The 27,356-nt window shown below is 34.8% G+C and overlaps 2 protein-coding genes across 3 annotated transcripts in view; one reads left to right on the top strand and one right to left on the bottom strand.

Annotated features, from left to right (window-relative positions):
- Positions 1-21,170, top strand: part of LOC128990275 (uncharacterized) — a 28,125-nt gene extending 6,955 nt beyond the window's left edge. The window contains exons 4-9 of one of the 2 annotated variants that reach the window (XM_054412593.1): positions 3,943-5,267; positions 9,021-9,980; positions 10,521-10,717; positions 13,352-13,565; positions 17,373-17,420; positions 18,862-21,170. In XM_054412593.1, coding sequence (XP_054268568.1) covers positions 3,943-5,267; positions 9,021-9,980; positions 10,521-10,717; positions 13,352-13,565; positions 17,373-17,420; positions 18,862-19,086 — 2,969 coding nt within the window. In that variant the 3' untranslated portion in view covers positions 19,087-21,170. The remainder of the gene's footprint in view (positions 1-3,942; positions 5,268-9,020; positions 9,981-10,520; positions 10,718-13,351; positions 13,566-17,372; positions 17,421-18,861) is intronic. The other variant, XM_054412594.1, reaches the window with a different exon arrangement.
- Positions 21,171-23,114: 1,944 nt separating this feature from the next.
- Positions 23,115-27,356, bottom strand: part of LOC128991022 (transmembrane protein 181-like) — a 30,851-nt gene continuing 26,609 nt past the window's right edge. The window contains exons 11-13 of the mRNA XM_054413730.1: positions 26,696-26,798; positions 24,909-25,133; positions 23,115-24,364 (exon numbers count right to left, since the gene is read on the bottom strand). Coding sequence (XP_054269705.1) covers positions 24,234-24,364; positions 24,909-25,133; positions 26,696-26,798 — 459 coding nt within the window. The 3' untranslated portion in view covers positions 23,115-24,233. The remainder of the gene's footprint in view (positions 24,365-24,908; positions 25,134-26,695; positions 26,799-27,356) is intronic.

Here is a 27,356-nt window from a genome sequence, read left to right as displayed (position 1 = left end):
AAATAATGACTTATATACCGGTATATATATATATATATATATATATATATTCACTCTTTAGGGCTACTAGTAATATAGTTAAATAAAATAAGTAAATTTCAATAACTTGTATAGCCTACTTTTAAAACAAAAAACTAAAAAACTATTAAGGGGTAGGCATAATCAGGTTATTTAAATTTACTTTTTTTTAAATACGTATATATATATACACATACCTTAACAAGTGTTAACAAAGTCTTTAGAAGTAAAACTTTAAATGTACTATAGTTTCTTTATATAAATACACTAGGGATGGACGGGATTTAAATTTTTAGTTCGGGACGGGACGGGATTTTTATTTCCTTCCCGATTTTCGGGACGGGATGGGACAGGATTTTTTTCTGTGCATAAAAAAAAGTACTGTATTGCAGTTACCAAAAAAGACATACGAAATCAATGTTTACCATTTGTGGCACTGATCTATAAAAACCAAAAAATGGGTAACAATTTACAGGTACCTATAGAAACTTGTGACTCGCGGGTCACGGGGTGATCGTCTGTAGAACTCACGGTCACGGCGCGATCGTCGTCATGACTCGCGGTCACGGCGCGATCGTCGGTATGACTGCGGGACTCCACGGTCACGGCGCGATCGTCGGTATGACTCGCGGTCACGGCGCGATCGTCTAGACTCCTCATCCCATTGTAAATTTTGAAGCTTGTTTTTCATGTCTAGTTCATGTACGTCCACACTGATCGCTGGGGTAGACCACATTTTGTTTCTATTATTTTAGGGTTATTTTCATGATTTGTGCTTTACTATTTGGCTATATAACTAGGGGACCAGTTATTCTTTATGATTAAATCGTTTTATATGATTAAATGAGGTTTTAAATGACTGAAATAACAAGAAACAAATTGTAAATACAACATAACCTCTACAGTTGGACGTACAGAACAAACAATAAAATTGGCTTCAGCTGTTCCATAAGGATGACAAATCTACTACGGGAGTATGATTTATCTATGGTATGACTCGCGGTCACGGCGCTGTAACGTCTCAATGACTTAAATCTGAATTTCATTTAATTGTATTTATTTTATTTTGTATTTTTATCAAAGTTTCTCAGGGATGGGTTCTTTGCCACGTGACTGATTTTATCCTAACTGCAGAATGTGTGAAATGTGAGATATAATGTTAAGTTATACAGAGCCACTATGTGTAAGTGTTATTTGGTCGCAGCACTCTTAAAATAAGGTGCCAGACAACTACCAAATATGCGTGCTTGTTTAGTGTTAAGCCGCAGCACCAGCGGTCAGCCGGGGCCTGACAAATGCTTTGTATGGAGTTAAATTGTTAGTGCCACTACTTGTAAGTGTTATTTCGGTCGCAGCACTCTTTAAAAAAGGTGCCAGACAACTACCGAATGTGCGTGAGTGTTGAGTGTTAAAGCCGCAGCACCAGCGGTCTGCCGGGGCCTGACAAATGCTTTGTGTGTAGGCCTATTCTAATTTCTATCCTACTTACTTGTCTAATTCAAATTACCTTATTAATATTTCAAATGAGTACACAATTGGGACTGACCTTATTCCTTGTTTTTATTTTCTTTTACAAATACAAATTTGATTACTATTGATTATTGTTTTATTTGCGCCTGGCAAATGGTTTAAACCCGCAGCGCTGACTGTCAACTCGTGAAGTGAAGACTGGCCCGTGGACTGCTGTATTTATACCCGATTTGGTTGCTATGGAGACCATGGAATGTTCTAGAACTTTAAACCCAGATGTTTCCACCAAAAGTTATCTTCCTTTTCCGGCAGCCTGACGTCATCGCTGCCCACTTGATCGTTCTTGATCCAACAGCTGCTGTCGGCTGGAGCTCGAGCTGTCAGAGAAGCTATTGTAAACTAGTAAACAAACATTCAATAAATGTAATAAATAAATATGTTTTAATTATTTAGTTAGTTGTTATATTTACATGTTTATCCCTTTGTGTGTGAAATAAAATAGTAATGTACATTCATAACTGTTATTGTGTTGCTGAAATATTTACAATGGATAACCTAACCTAAATACGGTAAGTGGGTAAGCTAACCTAGGTACGGTAAGTGGGTAGAAATATTCTTTATTACCACTATTTACAAAATAAACTATTAGAAACATTATTTCATTAGTAATTTAAAGAACATTAAGAAATATTTAAACTATGAAAAATGTGAGATAGGCCTACTTTTATTACAATTGATCTAACAAAAACCTAACCTAGCCTAGGCATAACATAGCCTAAAACGGTTACCGGTAAGTTAAATTGAAACATTACAGCGCGATCGTCGGTATGACTCGCGGTCACGGCTCGATCGTCAGCATGACTCCGCCATCACGGCATGATCGTCAGTATGACTCCGCGGTCACGGCGCGATCGTCGGTAGGACTCTACGGTCACGGCGCGATCGTCGGTAGGACTCCGCGGTCACGGGGCGATCGTCGGTATGACTCGCCATCATGGCATGATTGTCAGTATGACTCCGCGGTAACGGCGCGAACGTCGGTAGGACTCCGCGGTCACGGGGCGATCGTCGGTATGACTCGCGGTCACGGCGTGATCGTCGGTATGACTCGTGGTCACAGCGTGATCGTCGGTAGGACTTCGCGGTCACGGCGCGATCGTCGTTATGACTCCGCGGTAACGGCGCGATCGTCGGTAGGACTCCGCGGTCACGGGGCGATCGTCGGTATGACTCGCGGTCACGGCTCGATCGTCAGCATGACTCCGCCATCACGGCATGATCGTCAGTATGACTCCGCGGTCACGGCGCGATCGGTTAATATGAGTCCGGACAATCGAACGACAATCGATCGATGATCCGGAACAATCGAATTAAAATGTTAGATCACGGCGTGATCGTCGGTATGACTCGTGGTCACAGCGTGATCGTCGTTATGACTCCGCGGTCACGGCGTGACTGTCGGTATGACTCCGCGGTCACAGCCCGATCGTCGTTATGACTCGCGGTCACGGTGCGATCGTCGGTCCAATAATCGCGGCCACGGCGCGATCGTCGTTATGACTCCGTAAATGTGTCCGCAGGCCCGCGTTTCTCGGCGTTTCGTGTCCGCGACAATGTCGCAGCGTCGCTCGTTGTTCTGCTTTGGGGTCTTTAGTTAAACATAGAGTAATAAATAATTGAGTTAGGGTATATTTAGATACATGATGAATATATTATATTTTTATATTGCTCCCTCAATATAAAAATGTATTGTCTTCTTACAAACATGTTATACTAGCAGAGTACCCGTCCTTCGTACGGGATTGGCATATAAGTATAAAATGCTTAGTACAGCTATACTCAAGCATTGCGTTTGCAATGGGGTAGGACACAGTATAATAAAATTTGCTTATTTCAATTCACGGTATACTATAGTATTACATATCTACCATAGCCATAATGTTCTACTACTTCACCCAAACAATAGAAAAAATAAATTATTAAAGATTCACAAAATATGACAAATTATTCGTGAAATTAAAAACAAACATAACTGTAAACAGACAGTTCTCATTGTGTGTCTCAGTTTTTTTTGTTGCTGCTTATCCACAAAATTAAACATGTTGGGCTCAAAAACACTAGTGACACATATTAAGACATTTTCGGAAGTACAGTGAACAGTCAGAAGCAGCCGGGTTCTAGGTTGGATAAGAAGGGTTTTTAATGTAATAGTCTAATAGGGGAGCAAGCTGGTCTAGTGGTTAGAGCGCAGGACTCCGTTTCCTGGGGCCCCGGGTTCAAATCCCGCCAAATCACCAATGAATTTTATCTAAGTGATAATGCTGTAACCCCTAGGTCTAGCCTGAAGTAATGTGAAAAACAATTCCGGGTTTATGCCTAGCATCCTAGGACTAAAAAAATGTGATAGTGTTAATTATATTTTTGTGATATTGTCTAATATAATGTTGTCAACAGATTCACTGGAAAGCATGAGGTCTGCTGGTGTTGTCGTTGCAAGTCCTGCTTCTACACCAGCCGTTGCCCAGCAACCAACTCCGTTGAAGCACAAACTCTCTTCAAGTGTCTCCCTCCGTCCGTTGCACACGATACTACCTTCGCAGCAGCACAGCAAACTTGCTAACAACTCCTTGAGTGTAGTCCTAAACCCAATTTCATTCCATCCTAGTGTGGATATCAGTTTTACACCAGGTAAAGCCAAAGGCACATCCCTTGAACAATCAATTCTTTTGGGATTAGGGAAAGGTTCTCAGCCGAAAGTTGTCTTACCGAACCATACCCAGAGCTCTACGTCTAATCACTCCAGAAAAGTAGGCCCTTTATCCTCAAAACTGAAAGAAAAGGGCAAAAAGTCATTAGAAGTTCAAACAGAGGACACGTGTGTTTCCAAAGGATTGAAAAAGTCATTAGAAGTTCAAACAGAGGACACGTGTGTTTCCAAAGGATTGAAAAAGTCATTAGAAGTTCAAACAGAGGACACGTGTGTTTCCAAAGGATTGAAAAAGTCATTAGAAGTTCAAACAGAGGACACGTGTGTTTCCAAAGGATTGTTACTAGTATCAAATGAAGAAAAAACTCGAGGGGAAGAAAAAGTTTTAACAAAAAGTAATACAAATGCTGAAGTAAGCAAAAAATCTATAATGAGTGATACTAATCAAAGTCCCACAGTGAATGGTGTTACGATTGTAGAGAAAACTCCTAATAAAACTACAAATAACAAGAGACCACACAGGAAATCTAAAGCCAATCCCACACCAGAGGTGACAGAACTAGTTAGTCACAGGAGGACCAGAGGAAAAAAAATCTGTTATAGTAAACTATTAAGTGACCACGATGATGGTTTTGGCGATGACTCCAGTGATCACGTTGAAGATGACATAAGTGATAGTTCCAAAATCAGTGAAAGAAAAGAAAGTAAAAATCTGGTAGGCAGTCCAAAAAAAGATGAAAAGACATCTGATCCAACTATTAATGCCATAAACAAAGATTTAAATGGAAAACTTCCAGATATAACTAATTCAGTTCCTCTAACAACAAACTTAGATTCAGTAAAGAGTTCTCCTACAGAGAACTCTACAGATGCAGGAAGAAATGAAGGCGTAGATAGTTTAGCGAAAGAATCAAATACATCAAAAGAAGAGGCCAAAGACGTTTTGTCATCAGATGAACAAAAAGCTGAAGAAGACGAAGAAGAATACACTTGCTCAGCGTGTAACATTAGGTTTACTTCGATTTACGAGCATATTAAACAGTACCACAATGGACAGGAAGTTGTTGTGGAGGTTAGTATGTTATTTGCACTTTTCATCCTAAGCTCTAAAAGACAATTTTCCTCATACTGCAGTGAAAATAGCTGTTTTAGTAGATGCATTGCAGGTTTAAAGAAGCCCCTCTTTATAGTGGAGAAAGAGAGTAATCAGGGGCGTCAGTTATACATTATTCTAATTTATAAACTGTGATTGTAAGTAATTGGATTATTGTTAGCCCAGGCAAATTAGCCCAAAAAAGAGCTGTAGCTACTAAAAATTGGGGAAAAGCTGGAAATTGTTTTAATCTGCTCTGGAGATCCTAAATAAGTTAAAAATGAGTTTGCAACGGATGCTGAAGTGAGCTAAGTGTATGAAAGTTTTTGCTTATAACTAAAAGAACAGTGCATTCCACAAAAAAGTGTTTGCATACTTTTCTAAAGAACATTAAATTCCCCGTCAAATGACGATAAAATCATTAAAATCGGTTCTGTCGTTCTGCTACAACAGGTCATCAAAGTTCAGTAATTTTAACATTCTCCTTGTCATCCTATTCTTGATGATTACGGTGTGTTCCGCCAGATGGCAGTATATGCTATAGTGTTCGGTTAAAATTACCGAACTTTACCGACCTGTTGTAATAGAACGACTGAACCGATTTTAATCATTTTAACGTCATTCGACGCAGAACTTAATGTTCTTTAGAAAAGTATTTAAACACCTTTTTTGTGGGATGCACTGTTTTTTAGTTATAAGCAAAAAACTAATAATGAGCAAAATCGACCTACTTTTTTGCCTCCCATACACTTAGCTCACTTCAGAATCCGCCGCAAACCCATTTTTAACTTATTTAGGATCTCCAGAGCAGATTAAAGCCATTTCCAGCTTTCCCCCAACTTTTAGGAACTATAAGTCTAATTTGCCTGGGCTATGTAAGCAGCAAATGTTTTTATCGATTGTAGTTTAACCAAATTGCAGCAACATCATAATTTAATTAGCCTAAATTTATCTTATAATTTATATAATTAATTTATATAATTTATAATTTATTTTATGTATACTTGTATAACAAAACACAAGTAAGGAAAATTTATTTTTCTTTTTCCTATAATTTTTTCCCGTTCTATGTCACGATTTCGCACGTCCGGGAAGGGTACATTTAGTACCCTTTAAATTATTAATTTATTGAATAACTAACATGTTTCGGCTCTTAAGCCATGATCACAGTTATTAATAAATAGTAAATAAATAAATATAGGCTAAATGTAAATAAACAAGTAAATTATCATATATATACTAGCTGTTGTACCCGTGCTTCGCAACGGAGAGGGCACTGAAGCGAAAAAATTTGATCTTGAATTCTGTTGTATAAAAATAGTTACACATTCCCCTTTGGTATCAGGAACATAACTCAATTGAAACTCTTAGTTTGAAGAATATCTTTCTTTAAGGCTAGGCAACTTATAAGGCTACCTAGTACGAATTATATGAGGCGCTGATGCATTTATAGAAATAATTTACCCCTACAATTCAATTTTCAAATGATAAGCATACTTAAACATTTATTTTGTTGATAAACGTACATATAAAGTTAATAAGGAAAAATAATCGCACAGCATAAAGCACTGTAGTAAAGCAAAGAAATAGTTTTATTGATTTTACATATAATTGATATGTTTTACCGTAGCTAATGAGCTTTTTCGTTTTTTTCAAAGTTCAATCTTTACCTCGCAGATCAGTGTGTATTTATCAGAACAATTAGCGAAAATAAACTAAATATAAAATGGAAAACTTGTATTACCTTTTTTGGAAAACCAACCACTATTATTTTAATCAGGGCACAAATTTAATCAATCTATACTTATAAAAGGCAAAGCCCTCACTGACTCACTAACTCGCTCATCACTCATCACTAATTCTCCCTTTTCCCATTTACCTAGGAGGCTGAAATTCGGTACACCGATTCTTTGGGCATTAAATAGGAAAACTAAGTAGTTTTTATTCTGATCGGGCTTTCGGGCTCCGCCCCAGTGGCTCTGGAGTTTCCCATGTTAACCTTATGATTTTTCATATTTAAAAGGAATTAACGAATCTTAACAGCTGTTTCAATTAAACAAGTTGGTTCTGTTCTATGATGTTCAATGTATTACCTTTTTTGGAAAGCCAACAAAGGATTTTAACTGTACCAGTTTTTAAAATATATTAAAATCCTGATCCATACATTTGTTTATTAGTTCAAATTTGTAAACAAAAAGCTACCATATCGAAATTAGTCCAAAAAAATAAACATTGTAATGATCCTTCTGTTTCTATTAAAATAAGTATACTTTCATAAATATTTTAAATCAAACTATTCTCATACTCATAAAACTTAAAAATCTTGGGAGCAGAACCTGTACCTCTTAACCTCTGCTGTTTGAACTGTAAAATTATAGTATTTACAGGAGAGTTCAATTACAACTTTTTACTAATTACATTGTTCCAAAATGTAAACATTGATACTTTGGAAGCATATGGGGCGTAGCCCAAGGGAAAAACAGGAATAGGCCTAAATGTTTAACCAGGTATATAAGCTACCTTCATACAAAACTTTACTTCAATCGGTTCAGTGGTTCTTGCATTATTAAGTAACAGACAAACACACACAATCTCATTTTTATATATTAGTATAGATGTGTGTCCGTTAGCGCGATAACTCGAGAAAAATGATCCGATTTTGATGAAATTTGGTACAAACGTGTAAACCTACGTTTATTCAAATGAGTTCGCGAACCAGCATAATCGGACTATGGGAACCGGAGTTTATGGGGGGTTTTATGGGGTAAAAATAGATTTTTCCCATTTTTGACCCTAAAAACACAAAATTTCACAATTTCTCTGCAAACCATTTTGTAGAGCTTAAAAAAAATTTGTGTATATCAAAGCGTTGTTGAATGCCCAACGGTAACGGAGATAACTAAAAAAATTGTAAATTTAAAATTCCCATGTTATTTATTTGGAGAATAAATAAACCATCATAGTTTGCTTGTTTATGGATATATTTAAACCAAATTTGGAAATTTTGTTAATTTAATACTAAGCTGTGGACATGGCAATAAAAAAAGCCAATATCTTCCCTCAATATCTTCTCAATATCTTCCCTGTAGCAGCAAACCTAGGTACTCACCAAAATTAATATTAATTAAATACATCTGGAATATTTTAGTAGAAATCCAGCCAGGTAAATGGAAATTCGCTTAGTCTGCAGGTTTGCTGTGGCGAGGGTATTTTTATTTTTTTATAGCAAAACTGAAAACGAATTCATTTCCCAAAGTGAAGAAATAATCTATTTTGTATGGTTAAATATAAACTGTCTATACACAAAAATCTAACAAAATCAATTTGTTATTTCACCTCTCCAAGGTTAGTCAAGTAAAAAATTTTAATTCTGTACATAGCATCCATTTCGTGGGGCAATTTTTCTTCCTCAATATATAAATAAATATATATAGCCCAAAGTAACAGTCTTTCCAATCGTAACCATATTTTAAAGAAAATACCATATACACAGCTTATATGCAAGTGATACAGTTTGGACGTAGTTTACTATTGCACACTAATTACACTGGTCATGTTTGATGCCATTTTCTCTTCATTCGTTACAATTTCAATAATCAAGTGTTATGTGTTATCTGTAACTGTCACTATTTTAACTTTTAAGTCTTTTTTCTTCTCAAAACTACTGTATTTACCACTCTAAAAGAATATTTACCAATTACAAGCTTTCATAAAATGTTTTTCTTCTTTTAGGTTCCTGAGGAAGAAATAAAAGAAGATTTGAAAGCGTATCAAGAAACATCAGAATCATTGGTGTCGATTTCAGGACCTGAAGCCACCGACACGCCGACACCGCCTATTGACAAGGGAGAGATTCCAGAGGTAAAAAATGAAATTACCTCTCCCTGCCCCGAAGCAAAAACCGCAGGGAAAAAAGATACTTCGGAGGTCAAAAATGGAATTACCTCTCCTCGACCTAAAGCTGAAAGCAGGGTTAAAAATAGAAGTTTAAATACTGAAGACAGTGAAAATGATTCAGAACACACTAAAACACCAAAGAAGGCTAAAAATGACACTGAAGAACACTGGGAAGAGTTACGGACAGAGAAGAAAAAATTCTACCATTTTGTGAGGAACAGGGAAAAATTCAATTTGCTTCTCTCCGAGTTCAAAAATAATCTCTCTATTCATCCTGAGTTCAAAACGACAATGAATTCTTTATTTGAATCTCCAAAAATTAACGTCGTTGAAATCACATACCGAGAAAAAACACCTTATTTTGCAAACAGAACAGTCAACTTGAATAACCCCATGCCGATTTTTATTGTCGACAGAGAGGCAACCGACAACCCGGCCTTACTCGGTGGCATAGCAAGTTTTGTCATGGCTGGCAAGGACAGGACTCCTGTGCCGAGCGATTCTAAACTGATCGCTGTAATGAAGGTGATACTCGCGAGTGACCGGGAACTGACGGTGGAGAATCTGGTGTTCAACGACAAACCACTCAATGCGGACATGGTGCCTGTGTTGGAGGATGTCAAAACCCCAGAGATTCCGTTGTTGAAACACGCTAAAATGCTCAAGTGGAGATGCAACAAGTGTTTGGGCACTACTTGGAAGTTCCCTGTACACAAGGACTCACACTTGTGCAACGCCTGTCCCATCTGCCATCAAAGCTTTACCAGTCCGGTGTCACTCAAGAAACATTTAGTTGTAAGTAAACATTAATCTGTGTCATGTTCTTTTTATTTTCTAATAGATAATTTTGTACACAATGAACTGTATTTTGACATACAGTTACTTAAAGTTTGGCACAAAGGTTAGGTGTGACCATGTCTAGGAGTAAGAAAAGACGTAATTGGTTCCTTTTATAGGAAGCTACACCCAGTTTAAACCATGTCTTTAACAAATGACCAGTTATTATAAGTAATTTAGATCAATCAGTTCAAGTGACTTAATATGGAAATACTTTTACTTTACAAAAACCTTACACTACAATAATAAATTAGTCTGGTATTTTGCAGTGTACAAATATTGCTGTCCCAACCAAAAAAGATGTAGTCTTCTGTGCTATATTTTTAATGTACAGGATAAAAAAATAACAAGCTTGGACTTGTAAACGCTCAAAGATTGTGGGTTTGTTTTATAGGCTAGACATCATAAAAAATAGTATACATTCACCCCCTTAAATCAATGCTCACCCCAGAAAGATCTTGAAAGTATTGTTTGCACTGTAATTTTTTGCTGTTTCAGCTTCACAGGAAAGATGGTACAAAGTATTGCACTGAGTGTCGAGCTGCGTTTGTCAGTAAAGAAGCACTTAACCGTCATTTGACACTGCACACGTCGCATGTCCTGTGTGACAAATGTCAACTCTTTGTACAACGGGAACTCTTTGAAATACACAAGGATGTACATAGTAGTGACTTATCTGAGCAGTTTCCATGCAGGTATGTGACCTGATTGCTTCAATGGACTAATATGTCCAAATACCAGGATATAAAATTACACTGTTAGTTTATAAAACTGAACAAATATGTGCTTATAAATAGTACCATACTCATAGATAATTGGTATTTTTTTTGCGAAATCCTGCAATTTCCAGAGGCAGGTTAGCAATTAGCTACTGAGCTAGTGAGAACATTTTGTTATACTGTTTTTGATAAAAAAATGATACAGAGATAAAAATTGTATAACAGTAAAATCAAATTAAAGTTAAAAAAATACTTTTGAACTAAGGCTTTGTAGGTGAGTTAGCTCCAGCTCAGTCCGCTGGTAAACTTATCTGTGGCAGTGTGTAATGTGTATGTGTGAAGATCCATTGATCCTACATTGGATGCTGCCCGCAGGTGCCAACACCAAGTGCCTAGATGCCTAAGCGTGCGGCAGGCGGAATCTTTTGTGTCCTTGTCTAGTTAATTATAAATTTGTCAGTAGCTGGATAGCACTGCCCCTCAAGTCAAAGATAAAACCCTTGACTATTAATACAACTAGACATTCCATCCCCATTTTAAATTTTTAGCCAGATTTTTTTATCAAAACATCATAGTTGATGTGAGCCACCGACAAATTGCGCTGAACTATATTACTAAATTATGTCGAATACACAAACCTTTATACCAAGTCAAACTTAGGGAATGACGTATGGTGAGCTATAGCAACTGTTATGAACCAACAACCTGGTCATTAACAACAAATAAGGTATAAAATAGAATTTTATACACTAGCGCTGTGACTGGCCCACAGATAGATAGATAGATGGGATGTCTACTTCAGTATCCAATAGTGATAAAACATACCTGCTTAGCAGATTTCCCATCCTTATCTAACAACTGAAGCCAATTTTATTGTTAGTTCTGTCGGATGCACTATAGAGGTCGTATTTTGTTTACAATTTGTTTCTTGTTATTTCAGTCATTTAAAACCTCGTTTAGCAAAATAAAATAAAATGATCTAATCATAAACAATAACTCGTACCCTGGTTATATAAGCAAACACTAAACAGTAAAGCACAAATCATTAAATTAACCCTTAATTAATGGAAACAAAATTTCGGCGACACTAACGCCCAGTGCCACCGGACATGAACTAGACACCAAAAACAAGCTTCAAAATTTATAATGGGATGAGAAGTCTACTTTTTGTTAGTTAGTAGTGTAGTATTGTGGAAGGAACCCTACCTCAAACTTAGTGCAATGGTAGTTTAGCTTGGCACCTTTGTTGTGGTACCTATTTTTAATGTTGTATCTGGTTACTTCGCCCCTGTTTTCCCCTGCATTTGGCAATACAGAGGACCTGTTAGTAATTTTCTTCAGTGCTGCTACCTGTTGGTTTCTTGTAGAACTACGCCCACAACGACTGGAACACAGTACATGCTACATTGAGCCTCTCCTATTTGATGAAATCAAATTTAAACATTTTTTACATTTTCACACACTCATCCATACAGCTGCCAGCTATCATGCAACTAAATCGAATGTTTAAGGTTCACCAGTAAACGGACACCAGTTTCATTTGGATCCTTGAAAGAAGAATGATTTAACATTTAAAAGATTCAATAAGTCTGGAATAGATAAATGTTTATCTAGCCTTTTAAACACAGTAAATTCAATTCAAATATCTTTATTCATTTTTTTGTACATTGAACAATAAATAGTGTCAAAATAATCACAGTTTCAACAGGATAAAAACAGCAAAAAATGAGGAATGATTATAAAAACAACAAATACTTAGTATTATAAATCTAGTAAGATAATGTCAACTATCGTAGCAACTTAGGGAGGTAGAAAAATCTTCCAAAGAATAAATTGCTAAATTTATTAAAAACTCTTTCAATATTTGTATTAAATTTGTTTGGATCTATTTATTTTTTAATATTATTTGGAATAAATTTTAAAAATCTATTACCTGCATAAGATAGTTTCTTTTCAAAAGATTTAGTCCTGTGTAGTTGTATATTTTTGTTCTTATTTCTTAAATTATAAGAATGGGATTTTTATTTTGGTTCCGAATATACTTCTTGTGTTTTTGTAATTGTTATTGATTCATATATATACTGCCCGTAAACAGTAAAGATTTTTAGGTCCTTAAAATGTTCTTAGCTGACTCATCACGCTGCAGTAAAGTCAGCCTCACTAACCCTCAGTGTTGTAACCTAAGTAAAACCTCAATAACTTGACATCCGGTAACTCGACAGTCAGTGTAACTCAATTGTCAACAGCTGACAGGGCGATTGCAAAAAAACATTTTTTCAGAAAATTAAGTTTTAAGGATTGAATATTTTACATTTCTTTGAAGATTGTCTACTCGGATATGTAAACGTACTCAAGTAAGTGATAAATTTATAGGTAAAAAAATTAGTCTGTTATTTAGGCTACTCATTTATTGAAACCCATTTAAAATGTTAATATTTTGGATAACTCGACAACCTGAAATCTATAAATTGTCGAGTTAGTGAGGTTTTGCTGTAATTTATACTAAAAACTGGATAATGTTGCTGGTAACAGTTTTACCACTAAATCAGTAAAACGTTACACTAAACTAGCAAAGAATCAGCTGATTTTATCTTTTGTTTCACGTTCCAGTGTGTGCAAGAAGGTTTTTGGATCAGGTGAAGATTTGAACAAACATGAGACCAAGGTGTGCTCAAAGTTGGTCGCTCGGTTTAACTGTTTCACGTGCGACAAGAAGTTTCTGTCTAAGACAGCCCTCATGTACCACACAAAGGCCCATGAAAATTCTCCTGTCAAACTCAAGTGTCGTTTCTGTCCTAAAATATTCATTGAGGAAATGGAACAGGTGAGTTATAATTGACAGAGCTATTGACTTCTGACACTTACAATAACAAATTAAGGATTTTACGTTTTTCTTGTCTTGAATAATGGTGATTGTTGGAAATGAAATGAAACATTTATTTGTCACACAAAATTTAGGCTACATAATTGTGGTACATCACTAGTAAACATATGACATGGAAGTTTTTTTCCTTTTAAAAGTAAAAGGAATTTAGGAATATTTTTGAACATTTTAAAATAATTTCTTTTCAATATCTTTTGAAGTCCTATATTAGGATGAAATATCAGTGAACTATACCGTTTTATCAATGTCTTCAGTGTGTCCTAGCACATTGACTTTTACATACCAGGTTAAGCCAGTGCTACACTATCCCATTTTGCCGGTCCGGGCAAACAGGAGCCGTTTGGCAGGATGGTTAGAACTCATGTGTTTTAATGGCCACGGTCACTAAAGTTGAAAAAACGTGCAGTTAAATGAGAGCAGCCACACCATCCCGTTGTGCCGCGCGTTTATACATACTGCTGTCGCTATCAACAGTGCACAGCATGTGATGCTCACGCTCTTCACTCGAAGTATGTTGAGGTAGAACAGGAAGGTGTGACAAGGTAATGTGTTTGCGGTAAAAGCGCATCCATCTCAACCGCATCCTGCTAAACGGAATAGTGTGGCGCCGGCTTAGACATCCTATATGGGCCAACTGTAGGAAATCTGTATTCACATAGTATCCATGGTATCTCCTAGTGTTTTTCATTCATTTGAATTTTTTTTATTGTGATTTTCTCACAAAAACGCATAAAATAATGGAAAAAAAGAAATTTTACAAAAACAGCTCTAAGGATTTTGATCAAAATATGGTAAGTTATAGTCCTTTAACCTTGAACAAAATGGAACAACTCTCAACACTGTAAATTAGTGTGTTTCTCCTTGACAAAATCTTACTCGCCGCTTGCCCATTATAATGGTTTCTTTTTTATGAAAGTAGTAAAATGTTCAATTTTAATATCAGGCTAATTGGAGAAATTGTGAGTCAGTTTTATGACACCGTTTAGATTAACATTGCAGCTAGTTTTAGAATAAAAATTAATGTTGAAATAAGACTCTGACACAGTGTGTTATTCTCAATTTCTGATTTCTGTTTGTTGTATGTATGAACTTATTTATTAACTGAGCCATACTAAAAATACCCGGCAGCAACAAACCTGCAGACAAATTTCTGTTTGCCTGAATTGATATATAATTAAATCTATTTATATAACATTAGGTTAAACAAGTACCTAGGTTTGCTGCTACAGGGAGGCACTAAACTGTGTTTTTTAGTAAAATATTAATAGCTTAGAATTAAAAAAATAAATTTGCCAAGTTTGAACAAAATATATCCATAAACAAGCAAACGAAAACATTTTACAACATTAGAATATTCTCCATAGGAACAACATGGGAGTTTTAAATTTACAATTTTTTTAATCTTCTCCGTAACCAATCACCGCACAAAAACACTTCAATGTACTAAATCATTTGTCTTTTTAAGCTCTTTAAAATGGTCTAGAGAGAAATTGGGAAATTTTGTGTTTTGATGATCAAAAATGATAATAAACAATTTCTACCCCATAAAACCCCTAGTAAAACCCCGTTCCCATTGTCCGATCATTGATTCACGAATTCAAGTTTATCCTGCCTTACACTTTCAAACTAAATTTCATCAAAATAGAAAAAAAAATACTCAAGTTATCACGTTCACGGACACACATATATATATCTCTATATATATATATATATCTGTATATATACAAAGTAATGTTATAGTCATTGCAGCTCAGCGGCAGTTCTGTGCTTTTATTCAATTAGGGCGACATGGAGAAGTTCCGTCGTGATTATCTGTATGGATGATTACCAAATTAAACAGATTATTATTCTAATCCATAGGGATGAAAATTAACCTCAAAATTAGTATAGCTGAGCGGTCAGAAATGTTCAAGGCAGCCGCTTGTTTTCGGGTGGGCCTACGAGGACTGTTTTGCACAGCAGCACGAACTCTATCGAATTTTCGTTGTCTGGAGTCAGATCTGACTTTGGCCTGTCAGCTTCCTCTTCAATGCAAAGGCCGTTGTCCTAAAGTAAGTAACCCACCGCATTATTGTGCTACGTAACGGAACTTCTTCATGCATTAATTGAAAGAATGCATGAAACTGCCGCTGAGTAGCAATGAATGAATTCACTATTTTATAAAAACGACTCCATAACAACCACACTAGCTCAGGCGACCTCTGCTCTATGACTACAAAAAATGGCATTGTGTAGGCTTTCCAACGAGCCTACTCCCACCACTCTCGGACGACCTGTCGCTGAACACTGCTCTGCAGAAAATAGATCGGTTTTTTTGCCGCACCCTGTATATACATATATACAAATTTGAACGAATAGTGTTTTTGGCCTCTGGGGACGTCAAAATAAAAAACAAAATCGGTCCTGGGCTCAAGTCTTACCATGAGACTTGGTAATAGCTACTTCCCTACAGGGAAATTCGCTAAAACAACTTATTATTAAACGTTACACATTTTGTATCAATCATCCAAACTATCACATTATAAAAAAAAACTAATTAGAGAGAAATCAAATCACATTCAACTACGAATACAGAGTTTACAGAGTACAGAGTACCTATGTGAATACAGAGTAACTATGTGAATACAGATTTTCTACAGTTGGCCCATATAGGATGTCTAAGGCCGGCGCCACACTATCCTGTTTAGCAGGATGCGGTTGAGAAGGATGCGCTTTTACCGCAAACACATTATCTTGTCACACCTTCATGCTCTACCTCAACATACTCACATTCTAAATTTCATCAAAATCGGAGCACAGGTGTTGTGGCTCTGTACACACATACTCACACAGACACAGATATCACTTCTAAAACCACTTTTTTGGGTTCAGGAAGACCCAAAACAAATATATCCTCACAAAACTCAAACTTGAAAATGATGACGAAATCAATAGGGTACTTTCTCCATATTAATACCGGTATGGGGGAATAAAGTAAAAAGAACTTAAATTTATCTAGTGTAAAATGTGTTAAAAGTACTTGGGGTATCTGTCATCTTGAAACTAATAAGCTTTTGTATCAAGTTCAAATTTATGGAACTACAAAAAGATTTTACTACAAAATTGATACACTTATATGTTGTGTTGTACAATAAATACTACAAAACCCATCCAACAACAGCCTAGAAATTTTCTTAGTTGTTTTTCAAGGAATAAATAAATATATAGTGTAATAGTAATATTTTTGTCCTTAACTTTAAAAGTAGGGTTAATGATAAAAGTTTAAGATTTAACCACTTAACCAACTATGTTCTTTTTAAAATTTGTTTTCAATTATTCAATAATCATATAATTTTACAAAATTTATAACCTTTTTTTATGATTCAAGTAGATACTGACAAAAATAAAGTTCTCTCACATTCACTTAGGCCTACTAATAATCTACCACACGACATTCTATGGTGAAGTTGTTACTTTAAGCCCTTAGCCCCATTACTTTCATTGTAGGTAAAATACAACTAATAAACCACTTTAGGATTGAAGGTTTTCTTTTCCTTGTCATTCTGACATCGGAGCATGATATGATGTATGTAAGATTTTGTTATAATGTTACTTGTGCAAAAAACTTTGCAATATATTTCTTTCTTGTTTGTTAAAAAATATTTAAAGTTTTAATTTATTTTCTCCCTTGTCCTATTATTTTTTACTATCAAAAATTCATGTTTATTCTAGTAAGCTAATTTTTAATAACTCGTTTTGCTTTTTCAGTGTCCTAAAAAGGCAGGGAAAAGAAAACCTTCCTACTTCAATCAGAAAGTGAGTTTAAGCTATAATTATTTTTCATTTAGCATAGCATGAATATAATTTATAAAGATGCAAATATTTTTTATCTGCACTCTTAAGCTTTTTGTGAAGCTTATTACTGTACCAAAAGTACCAGGTTCCTGAGCAACGTCTAGAAACTACTTTAATACTATGGTCGCACAAGGAAGTTCTGTAGTACAAAAGAATCAAAATGAGCATTTTCCTAAGTATACCCAACCTCTGCCCAATGCCTGCTAACTCTGTGAAATAAACCTAAACTCTGGCTTATTCTGTGTGAAACACACCTGAAACCAATGCCAGATTAGCAGAGTTTTAGCGAATATCCCTATAGGGAAGTAGCTATTACCATAGGTGGCATTTGTATATTCTTAAATGTTTATTGTATGTGAAATCTAATTTTGAAAAACTCCACAGTGAAAATAATCGACACAATTATAACACTAGATTTCATACAGATTTTCAATATCCTATACACAGATTAAATCTTGTGGAAAGGACACCTTCTTATATGGGTAAAAGATTTTTTAACAATTTGCCTGGGTACTACAAATCTATAATAGGATTAGTATCTTTTAAAGAAAAAATTTTTGAATTTTTATTGGAAAAGAATTATTATAGTATTGGTCAATTTCTTGAAGATAAATCAATGTGAATTGTTTGTTTTGTTACCTACTATGTATTTATTTTTACCAATATAAGCTAGTTTATTTTAGTATAGTTTGACAATGTCACCTGTTTTGTCTGGCTGTGCCAGAGCATAAAAAAAACGTTTTGTGACAATAAAGATGACTTTGACTTTGACTTTTGGCATGGTAAGACCTAGACCCGGGACCGATATACTTTTTCATTTTGTTGTCCCTAGAGGCCAAAAACACAATTCCTTCAGATTTTTATGTACGTATTTATCATATATAGTACATATATGATATATAAAATCATATATGTTTATATTGGATTTTATATACAGGGTGTTGAAAAGTCTTAACACGCCCAAAAATAAATTAAATTGCGTAAGATAAAATTTTGCAACTTCAACATATCATTATCATATGATGACTTTTGTAGCTTTTTGCAGGAAATTAAAATGTTGCCCCCCCCTTAATTCTAGGGGGCAAAAAGTTTTCAAATGTAAAGACCCATGTTATGACCGCTTTGGAAAATTTTTGATTCCATATTGACTTGATTAATTGTCTTAAGAGACAGCACCCATGATGTCTTAATCATATCTTCAACAAACTCACTGATTTAATCTCAACATAGAAGTGACTAGACCTGGACACAATCAGGTCTGCATGTTGGCTGGCTCCATGATACACCTTTGTGTTCAATTTCAGCCCAGTTAGTTCAGTAGTTATTTCCTTCACCCACAAACACACAGACACCACATCTTCTTTATGATACAAATGTCAGTAAAATGTTGATTCTTTCGCAGATCTGGCATGAGCGGATACACACGCGGGAGAGGCCGTACATGTGTAAGTCTTGCCCCAAGTGGTTCCGTACCAAGCATCATGAGGCGCAGCACAGCTCGACAGCTCATTCAACCTCCAACACATCAACTACTAAGAGTGTACGTTTCCACATGTGTACTTACTGTGATAAAGTGTTTAGTGGTGAGAGACAACTCCACAAACACATGCAGAAACATACTAAGTGACTCTCATATAGGTGAAATTATTTCAGGCACTTTTGGAATGTAGTTCAGTAGGCTCACCTGTGGAATTTAGAGCCCAGTGGCTACACATAGGCCTGAAACGGAATGAGCTTCAGTTTTGAACTTGGGTGAAACTGATCTTTAATCTATCCTCAGTAGAAGTCCTATATTTGGACGAAATATCAGTTTAATTTCTTGTGACCTTTTTGTGTATCAATTAGCCCCAGGACTCAATACCTAGCACTATACCTATCCCTTTAAAAATCCAAGATTAGATAAGAAACGTTACTCTTTTGTACATTAGTTTTGATATATTAGCCTCTAAAATACTGGATTAATCGAAAATATTTTAAACTACCTGATCTATTGAGTGATCTTTGTTTAGAAGTATGCTACTAAAAATGTACTCATTTATTTTTCACCTGAGAATCAAGAATTATTACAACAAATTACAAACTGTACATTTTGTATAGTTGATGTCAACACACGGATGGGCAAAAAGTATCAATGCCCCTCTACAGTATAGTGAACAGTGGATATTATATTTATGAGGGCCTACAAGATATAATACAATGATACTGTAATATTATACGGGAATTTAACATAACATGGACATCCAGTCAGGACACTAAAAACTAATATCAATGTCAAACATAAAAAATTCACTTAAACTATAAAGAGGATGATTTTATAACCAGCAAAAAAGTTTACTTTCGAATAGCTTTAAATCAACACAGTATGCTTCAGCTGGCAAATTATTCTTGAGACTTTGTTAGTGTGACCAAAGGTCAGATGGACCTGAGAGCATCCACAAGCCATGTATTTGATGTTCTTGTGATATCTGTAAATGGTTTCTGAAGCCTGAAACCTTACTAGTTTATCTCTAAACAGGGACCTCTTGACAGATCAGGTAATAGAAACCATTTACAATAATTTTTGTTGACTTAATAGCTTGCATGTCTTATCTCATTTGGGGTATTTTTGAACGAGATTGATTCCTTAATCCTCAGCCTTTCTGTCAAAAATTGATTCTGAAGAGTCAAAAAGATAGTGTTTTGGTATTTGTTTTTAATTTACGGTATACACTGTGAATAGAACATCTTTGTTCTGCTTGGTTTACTATTGAATAACGGTGCATGTATAAGTGTGACAACTAATTCCTAGACATCAATACTTTTAAATAAAATCTCGATTGAAAACAGTTAACCCATTGGATCTAGTTTTCCTATTGTTTAACTTCTACATTAATGTATGGAATTAATATAGAAAATAAACAGTATCAGAAATCTGACACATACTTTCAGGAATTAGCTTATCAATAATAATTTATTATCTTGTGTTTTTATGCACTTAAATTTAATGTTTGATTTGTTTTTGTTTATACTGGTTTGTTTCTCCTAAACAAAATTAAGATAGCTTGTAATGCTGGCCCGTCACAAGGTTAATAATTGCTATTTAAAATAGTTTTAAAACAGTTCCTTGTAAATAGATTACACAACCAATCTATTATTAAGTAACCATTTAATCTATTAATAAGTGTCTGGACCCTAGATGACCAACCCAAATGGGAGTTTTAAGCAAAAGAAAGAACTTCTTTAGTTTTTTAATGAAATCACTCAGTATAACAGATTAATCTTTAACCTGTTATAATGATTGATGTCAAATGTAAATATAGATTTAATATTTGATTTTCCATTGCTTCTCATGTGTTTTTAATGAAAAAGAAAGAGTAGGCTATTTTAAGTTTTTAAATGAAATATATATATATAACTTATAACATACTTCTAAACCTGTTAATGAAGGCTAGATTGATGTAAATATAGATATAAGATTTGGGTTTCCATTGGATCTCAGGAAACAAAGATGAAACATAGGTTTATGTTATTATGTTGTTTGTATTTTATATGCGTTCTCACTTTTAAATTAGGTACTATGTCTGTAGCAATCAGTTGTACAAGCTTCTTACATCTATAGGAAGTGTCAAATATATTTTGTCAATACGATAAAACCATAGTTTGTATTTTTCAACATTATACTTGTATATATTATGTGCAGTTTAATATAAATATTGTTTCTAATTATCTTTATTTACTATACAATTAATCTGTGGAACTCCCTGGATGATTTAGTGATGCTTATTTATATGATTATCCGTCATATTGTGACTACAACAATCCAAATTCCTATCAAACAAGTTTCAAGACACATAGCAAGGGAAGACAACTCACAAAATTCACCCTTTATACTGAGTCATTTGCTTTTAGTTAGGCCTCTCACAAAGACAAGTAAATTCTGCATAACACCTAACTGAAATGATTCCAATCCTTGGTCTCCTGGCAAGAGAAGCAATTGACTTGCGTTTACACCTGAGTTTACAAACAAAATTTAAGACTTGATGATGAAAAGTTATTTTCTTCTGTATGTATACCACCCGCCCATAATACTTCTCTCCTGGTTAATTTTTGAACGCTGCATATATTCAAACGAGCATCGATACACGTTTATCTATATACTAGCTGTACCCGCGGGCTTTGACGCGGGTGTAAACCACAGTGACAAATACATTGTTTTAACGAAATATTTAATCAGTTTTTTGAAAAAGGTAACATTTAAACGCTACTAATTGCTGCATTTACTTACTTTGCCTACGGCTCGTGCGTAATCATTTCTCTCGTGTGCAGCAAAGGGCCACTTCGCCCACTGTTTTGTACAGGGACTGCAATTACAAGTGAACAAATTCTTATCCATATAGCAAAGCTACGCTAATGTTAAGATGAACATTAATGCTCGGGATCTGTTATTGACTAAATTATTTTGGTTTCATGTAGGGATGGACGAGATTGGATTTTTAGTTCGAGACGAGACGAGACGAGATTTTTTATTTCTCAAAAAATTTCGAGACGAGATCGAGACGAGATTTCTCTTCTCATACACAACGGGAAATGCACGATCAAAATTTTTACCTGATTTTGTAACATTGTTAGATGACTGTTTATTTTTATACAAAAATAATGATAATAGGCAAGAATATTTACAATCTTTTATTAAATAACATCAACATAACATTTTTTTATTAATCACGCCTAACTTATTAAAAATGCCTACGATTAGGAAACATGGTGATCTCAGTTAGTATAGAGTTCAACTTATCCTAGAATAAAATAAATCATAAAATAAAAGCAACAATAATTTTAATAAAATAGTTACTTGTTTTGACTTTTTTATATAGTAATAAAACATTCCTCACACTGCTTACACTTAACAAAACTTCTCAAATGTTATTAAAGTAATATTATTAAAATAATTAAAGTAATATTTACATTAAAAGAATTAATTAAATAAGAACGCCTTCGCAAAGGAAACGCAACTACAACACGCTCCTGTATTGCGGGTATTGCATTGACTTTCTGCAGGCGTTTTTAATACTTTTTTTTTATTCTCGTCTCGATAAAAATCTCGGCCAAAAAGAAATCTCGTCTCGTGTAACGAGATTGAAAATTTCTCGAAAATTTCCCGAAATTTCGAGACTTGACCATCCCTAGTTTCATGTGCTTTAATAGATAGGTATTGCCTAAATTTATGCTTAAGTGAATTTACCAAACAACTCAGATTGGAAAGAGTACATTCAACAGCAGTATTCTGGTCAACTTTAGAAATTGACTATTCAGCATCCTCAGTCAAAGTTATCCATGTTAAAAGTGAATAATATAGGCTATTCTTTTATTTTTTTTTTATCCTGAACCATTCACTAAATTTTCACTTGGATTCTAATATTTTATTTGATATCTTTTGTGGAACAATTGACAAGAAAGGTAACACTCACATTCAATAACTATGTTTATTACAAAAATTATTTTCATACTAATGTGATGGTTGTTGGAAAAATTTGTAAACAAGAAAACAATGGTTAAAAACGTATATAATTGTATAACTTACAAATTGTTTATACATTTAACAACAACATACACTAATATGTACAAAAAACAACTCATAACAACAGTATTTTAATGTAAAAAAACTATGTATACCTAAATTAATACATGTTTTATAAGGGGGTTTGAAATGTAATATGTAAAACTGGTGTAATGTAACATGAAATTTTATTAGTGAGATCTAATATAATTATAAACGTTATTAAGTAATGCATGAATCATTTTACATTTTTGCTTGATTTTGATTCTATGACTCTTCCTTCATTTACAGGGACAAAGTTAACCTGGAAAAGGCATACTCAATACTGCTGGAATTGTTAATAAAATAGTAGAAAAGACACTTTTGCCCGTGAACTATATTTTTTTGTCTTATATATGCAGCTTTAGTTTTAACAAACTAATTTATAGAACAAAAAGCATAGAGCTGCACAATTGGCACACAGCTCAAAATTAACAAATTGTATGCCTTTCATGATTCTTTTCCAAACACATAAAACGTGAAAAAAGTGGTGATGATTTCTCAACTTTCATGGAATTGTGAAAAAAATACTCTTAGAGGAGAAATAATTTGTATACAAAATGTTTTTCAAAGCTTAAAAAATAACACTTCCATAATAATTGTAAAAATTCCAAAACAAAAATAATGTTATTCTTAAAAAATGTGGATTGTTACTAAATTTAGAAACTTTTACCGAATTAGCAATCAGGAGGTGAACTCCAATTTCTAATTTTTTTTGTTGTTCTTGTATGTACCAATAAAAACTTTCCCGCACTATAGCAACTTAAATTTCACAGATTTTTACGCATCAACCTAATGTAAGATGGCCATTTACGGTTTCAATTAGTAAACTGAAAAAATTTGTGATATTTGTTTGCCGAACAATATTGACTTTATTCCCATATTATATTTTCTGATATAAATTGTCTGCATCAATGACTTACAGCAATCTTCTGAGAAAATCTTTTTTTCCTAAACCGTTTTTCAACAAACAGATAACGAGATAACAGTGTAAGTAGTCATATTTTAATACAAGTACCGGTACACTCACAATGAATCTCACAAATAGATATTTGTTACAAAAGGCTAGGCCAGATGAAACCATAACACGCAGCCTTTTGTATCCTTATGACAACCATATACTGGTTACCAGCTAGGAACCCTTTCTCAAGAGACGGATCATAAGTATTTAGGTAACACCAGGATTGGACTGAGGCTCATCAATCGCTGTCATCTTCATTACGACTTCTGTTGAGCGGCTGACGACTCTCCTCATCTGACCCGTAGATCACATCTTCGTCAGAATCATTGATCATGGAAAAGGCGGGGTTGTCCTTCGTGATACCTGTTTCTGAAACAAAACGCCAAACATGGTAAAATTACGATATTTACACTTCAGTACGAGTGTTAGTATAGATAAAACACTATGAATTAGAATTTGACATTCTACTGTTTGTGTACTGTTGTGTACAAATGAAAATTAAGGGCTAGAGGAAGATGGTGTAATCTTGCTTGTAGTAGTGGTGGAAGTATGGCGGTATTTTTTAATGTCTGAGGTTACACTTGGGACTACTGCAATGGCTAACATGGTCAGGATTGGGGGACGAGATGGTCAATGGTAGAGCGAGGTGCCTTGATCCCTGAGATCCTGATTTAAAATACTGCTAATTACCAATAGCTTTAGTACTGTGATGATGCCGGGACTCTCTAGGCTAGCATTAAGTATTGTGTAAAACGGTTTTGGCTAGGTTTGATATAAAATGACATCAAAATAAAAAAAATAAATTAAAACTGGATTACGAATGGAATGTAGATAAAAAGTAGGTTCAAAAGTGTCTTGAATTAAAATCAAAACAAATATCTATACTGGAGTTTACTAAAATAAGGTAACTTACCGAAGATAGTCTTCTTGCTAGGGGAGTAGACATAGGTCATTGTATAAAGGTAGAAGTTGAGTAGACCGTAGCAAGCCATGAACTGAGCAGAGCTGGCGTAGTTAGTGGACAGGTCAGCGACAAAGTTGTCTTCCAACACTCCTAGACCAAACCTTGACACGGTGATGGACATGCTGATAGACAGCACGATCAGCATCAGAAGCGTCACAAACTTCAGTCGCATGTCTGCAACCACAATCAGTATGGCAGTGTGTCAATAACTAGAACTGAATGTCCACAACACCTTAGGTCTGTTCTACATGGGAAGTAAATACCCCCGCCGCAGCAAACCTGCAGACTAAGAAAATTTCCATTTGCCAAATTGGATTTTTACTAAAATATCACAATTAAAATGTCAAATTTATATACCCTATGTCAATTTAAATAAAATTAGTTTACTGAGTTGGGTTTGCTGCAATAGGGAAGGTAACAAAGTGCTCTTATAATTAAATGTTGATAGTATAGTATGAAATAAATAAATTTTCCTACAGTCACCCGACAAAGTGACACTGCACTGGTTATAGTACAGAAAGCTGCTGAATTGCTTAATTACTTACTTTGCCGCACACTTTTAGCGAATTTCCCATATATTGAGTTTGGATACTGCAAGTATACAGTTTGTTTACGTGAACCCGACGTATCATTCACTTTGTATACTGCAAATAGACATTCCATCTAAGTAAACCAGAAGTAAGCCTATCATTGACTTTGGATACTGCAAATAGGCTTCATTAATATTTATAGGAACCAAATTGACCACTGACTGGATACTGAAAGTATATTTCTCATTTATGTGAACTAGGCATACCATTGACTTAGGATACTGCAAATAGGCATTTAATATAATTATGAGAAGCAGATGAAACATAGACTTTGGTTCCTGCAAGTAGACAATTTATTTACGTGAACCAGGCTTATATAATTGACTTTGAATACTGAAAATAGACATTCCATTTATGCAAACCAAATACACCATTGACATTGGATACTGCAAGTATTTAATTTCATTTACGAGGAACAGATGTAGCATTGACTTTAGAAAAGTATTGGATTAATATTCTTGCTCCGCTCAATATTGCAAGCAGACAACTGCACTGTACACCTAGTGTGTAGAATGAAGTATGAACTACTATTGTCAACAATAGTAGTGCACAACATACGGAGTTAGTCAAGGTCAGACCAGTGAGCGTCAATGTCGATGTGTTGTGTGTTTGTGGCATGTGTGGTGAGAGGGATGGGGAGCTGTGGATGGGAGCCGGGAGGGGGAAGGAAGTGTTCTGACACTGCCCCGTCCTAGTGACTCATTCCACAGATAACACAATGCGTGCTCATCCTCATACTCGCTCCGTACCAGTTCATCCGGACCATAAACGTAATTCGTAAACAGTCTAACAGTCAGATAGCATTCATCATTTCACTTGTGTTTGCACTTTCTTAGACTTAAATAAAATAAAAATAAGAAATGTAATGATTTTCTTTTGCAACAAACGTCAAATTAAAAATATTTTGAACAATTTTTTTTTGAAAAAAATCTGTGCCTGTGTTGGCGCCCCCAACAACTGGCGCCCGTGGCTCATGTCCCGCTCCCCCCCCCCCCCTAGTAACATCCCAGCGATCCACTGGCAAGAGTTGATGACGTCTTTCCCGCTATAACTACAGAATAGGGTATATATTCCTAGCGAGAAAAACATCACGCTAGAAATAATGTAAACTCCGAAAATCTCCATTCCATAGTATTATTGACTTACCAAAGAATGGCATCGAGCGCAGTTCGCTGTAGGCTCTCAAGATAAGGCACAACAAGTATGTAATGTAGAGGCCCAAGAACAAAAAGAAGGTCATCTTGAAATTCTGTAAAAAAAACCAACAAAATTATTAAAAATACTCTTACAAACTATAACCTGCAATTAATTGCACTGTTGCTGTAATTATATTTTTAATAAATTTGTTGATCATCCGAAAAAGGTCATTTTATAAAGTCTGATCTTTTAAGAATAAGTATAAGAATAAGAATATATTTATCGTCATTAAATACAAACAAAAGTACAATAGACAACGTCAAAACAAATACAATCTTTCTATGGATTGGGTCTATTGTGTTGATAGAAAATAAGTTACAACAGGAATTGAAAAGAAAAAAAAAACAATAAACTATATATTAGGTATTTGGTATCCTAAAAATTCTTTTACTGAAAAAAAAACTTCTGTCAAGAAGCCAAACAGCCAATTTATTTTTAAATTTATTAAAGCTAATCTCTTGAAACGATACAGGTAGCTTTAAAGAGCTGAATTTGGAGGAATTTGTGGCTATTAGTTGATTTTGATAATCTTACCATCACCATCGGAATATCTAGCTGGTTACGTGTTCTAGTATTATAACCGTGAAATGCATTACGTTTTGGGAATGAT

This window comes from Macrosteles quadrilineatus, unplaced genomic scaffold (assembly GCF_028750875.1).
Source record: "Macrosteles quadrilineatus isolate MER2022 unplaced genomic scaffold, UCM_ALF_1.0 Scaffold_3__2_contigs__length_128488019, whole genome shotgun sequence".
Taxonomy (NCBI): Eukaryota; Metazoa; Arthropoda; class Insecta; order Hemiptera; family Cicadellidae; genus Macrosteles; species Macrosteles quadrilineatus.
This window is presented reverse-complemented; position numbering and strand designations above follow the sequence as displayed.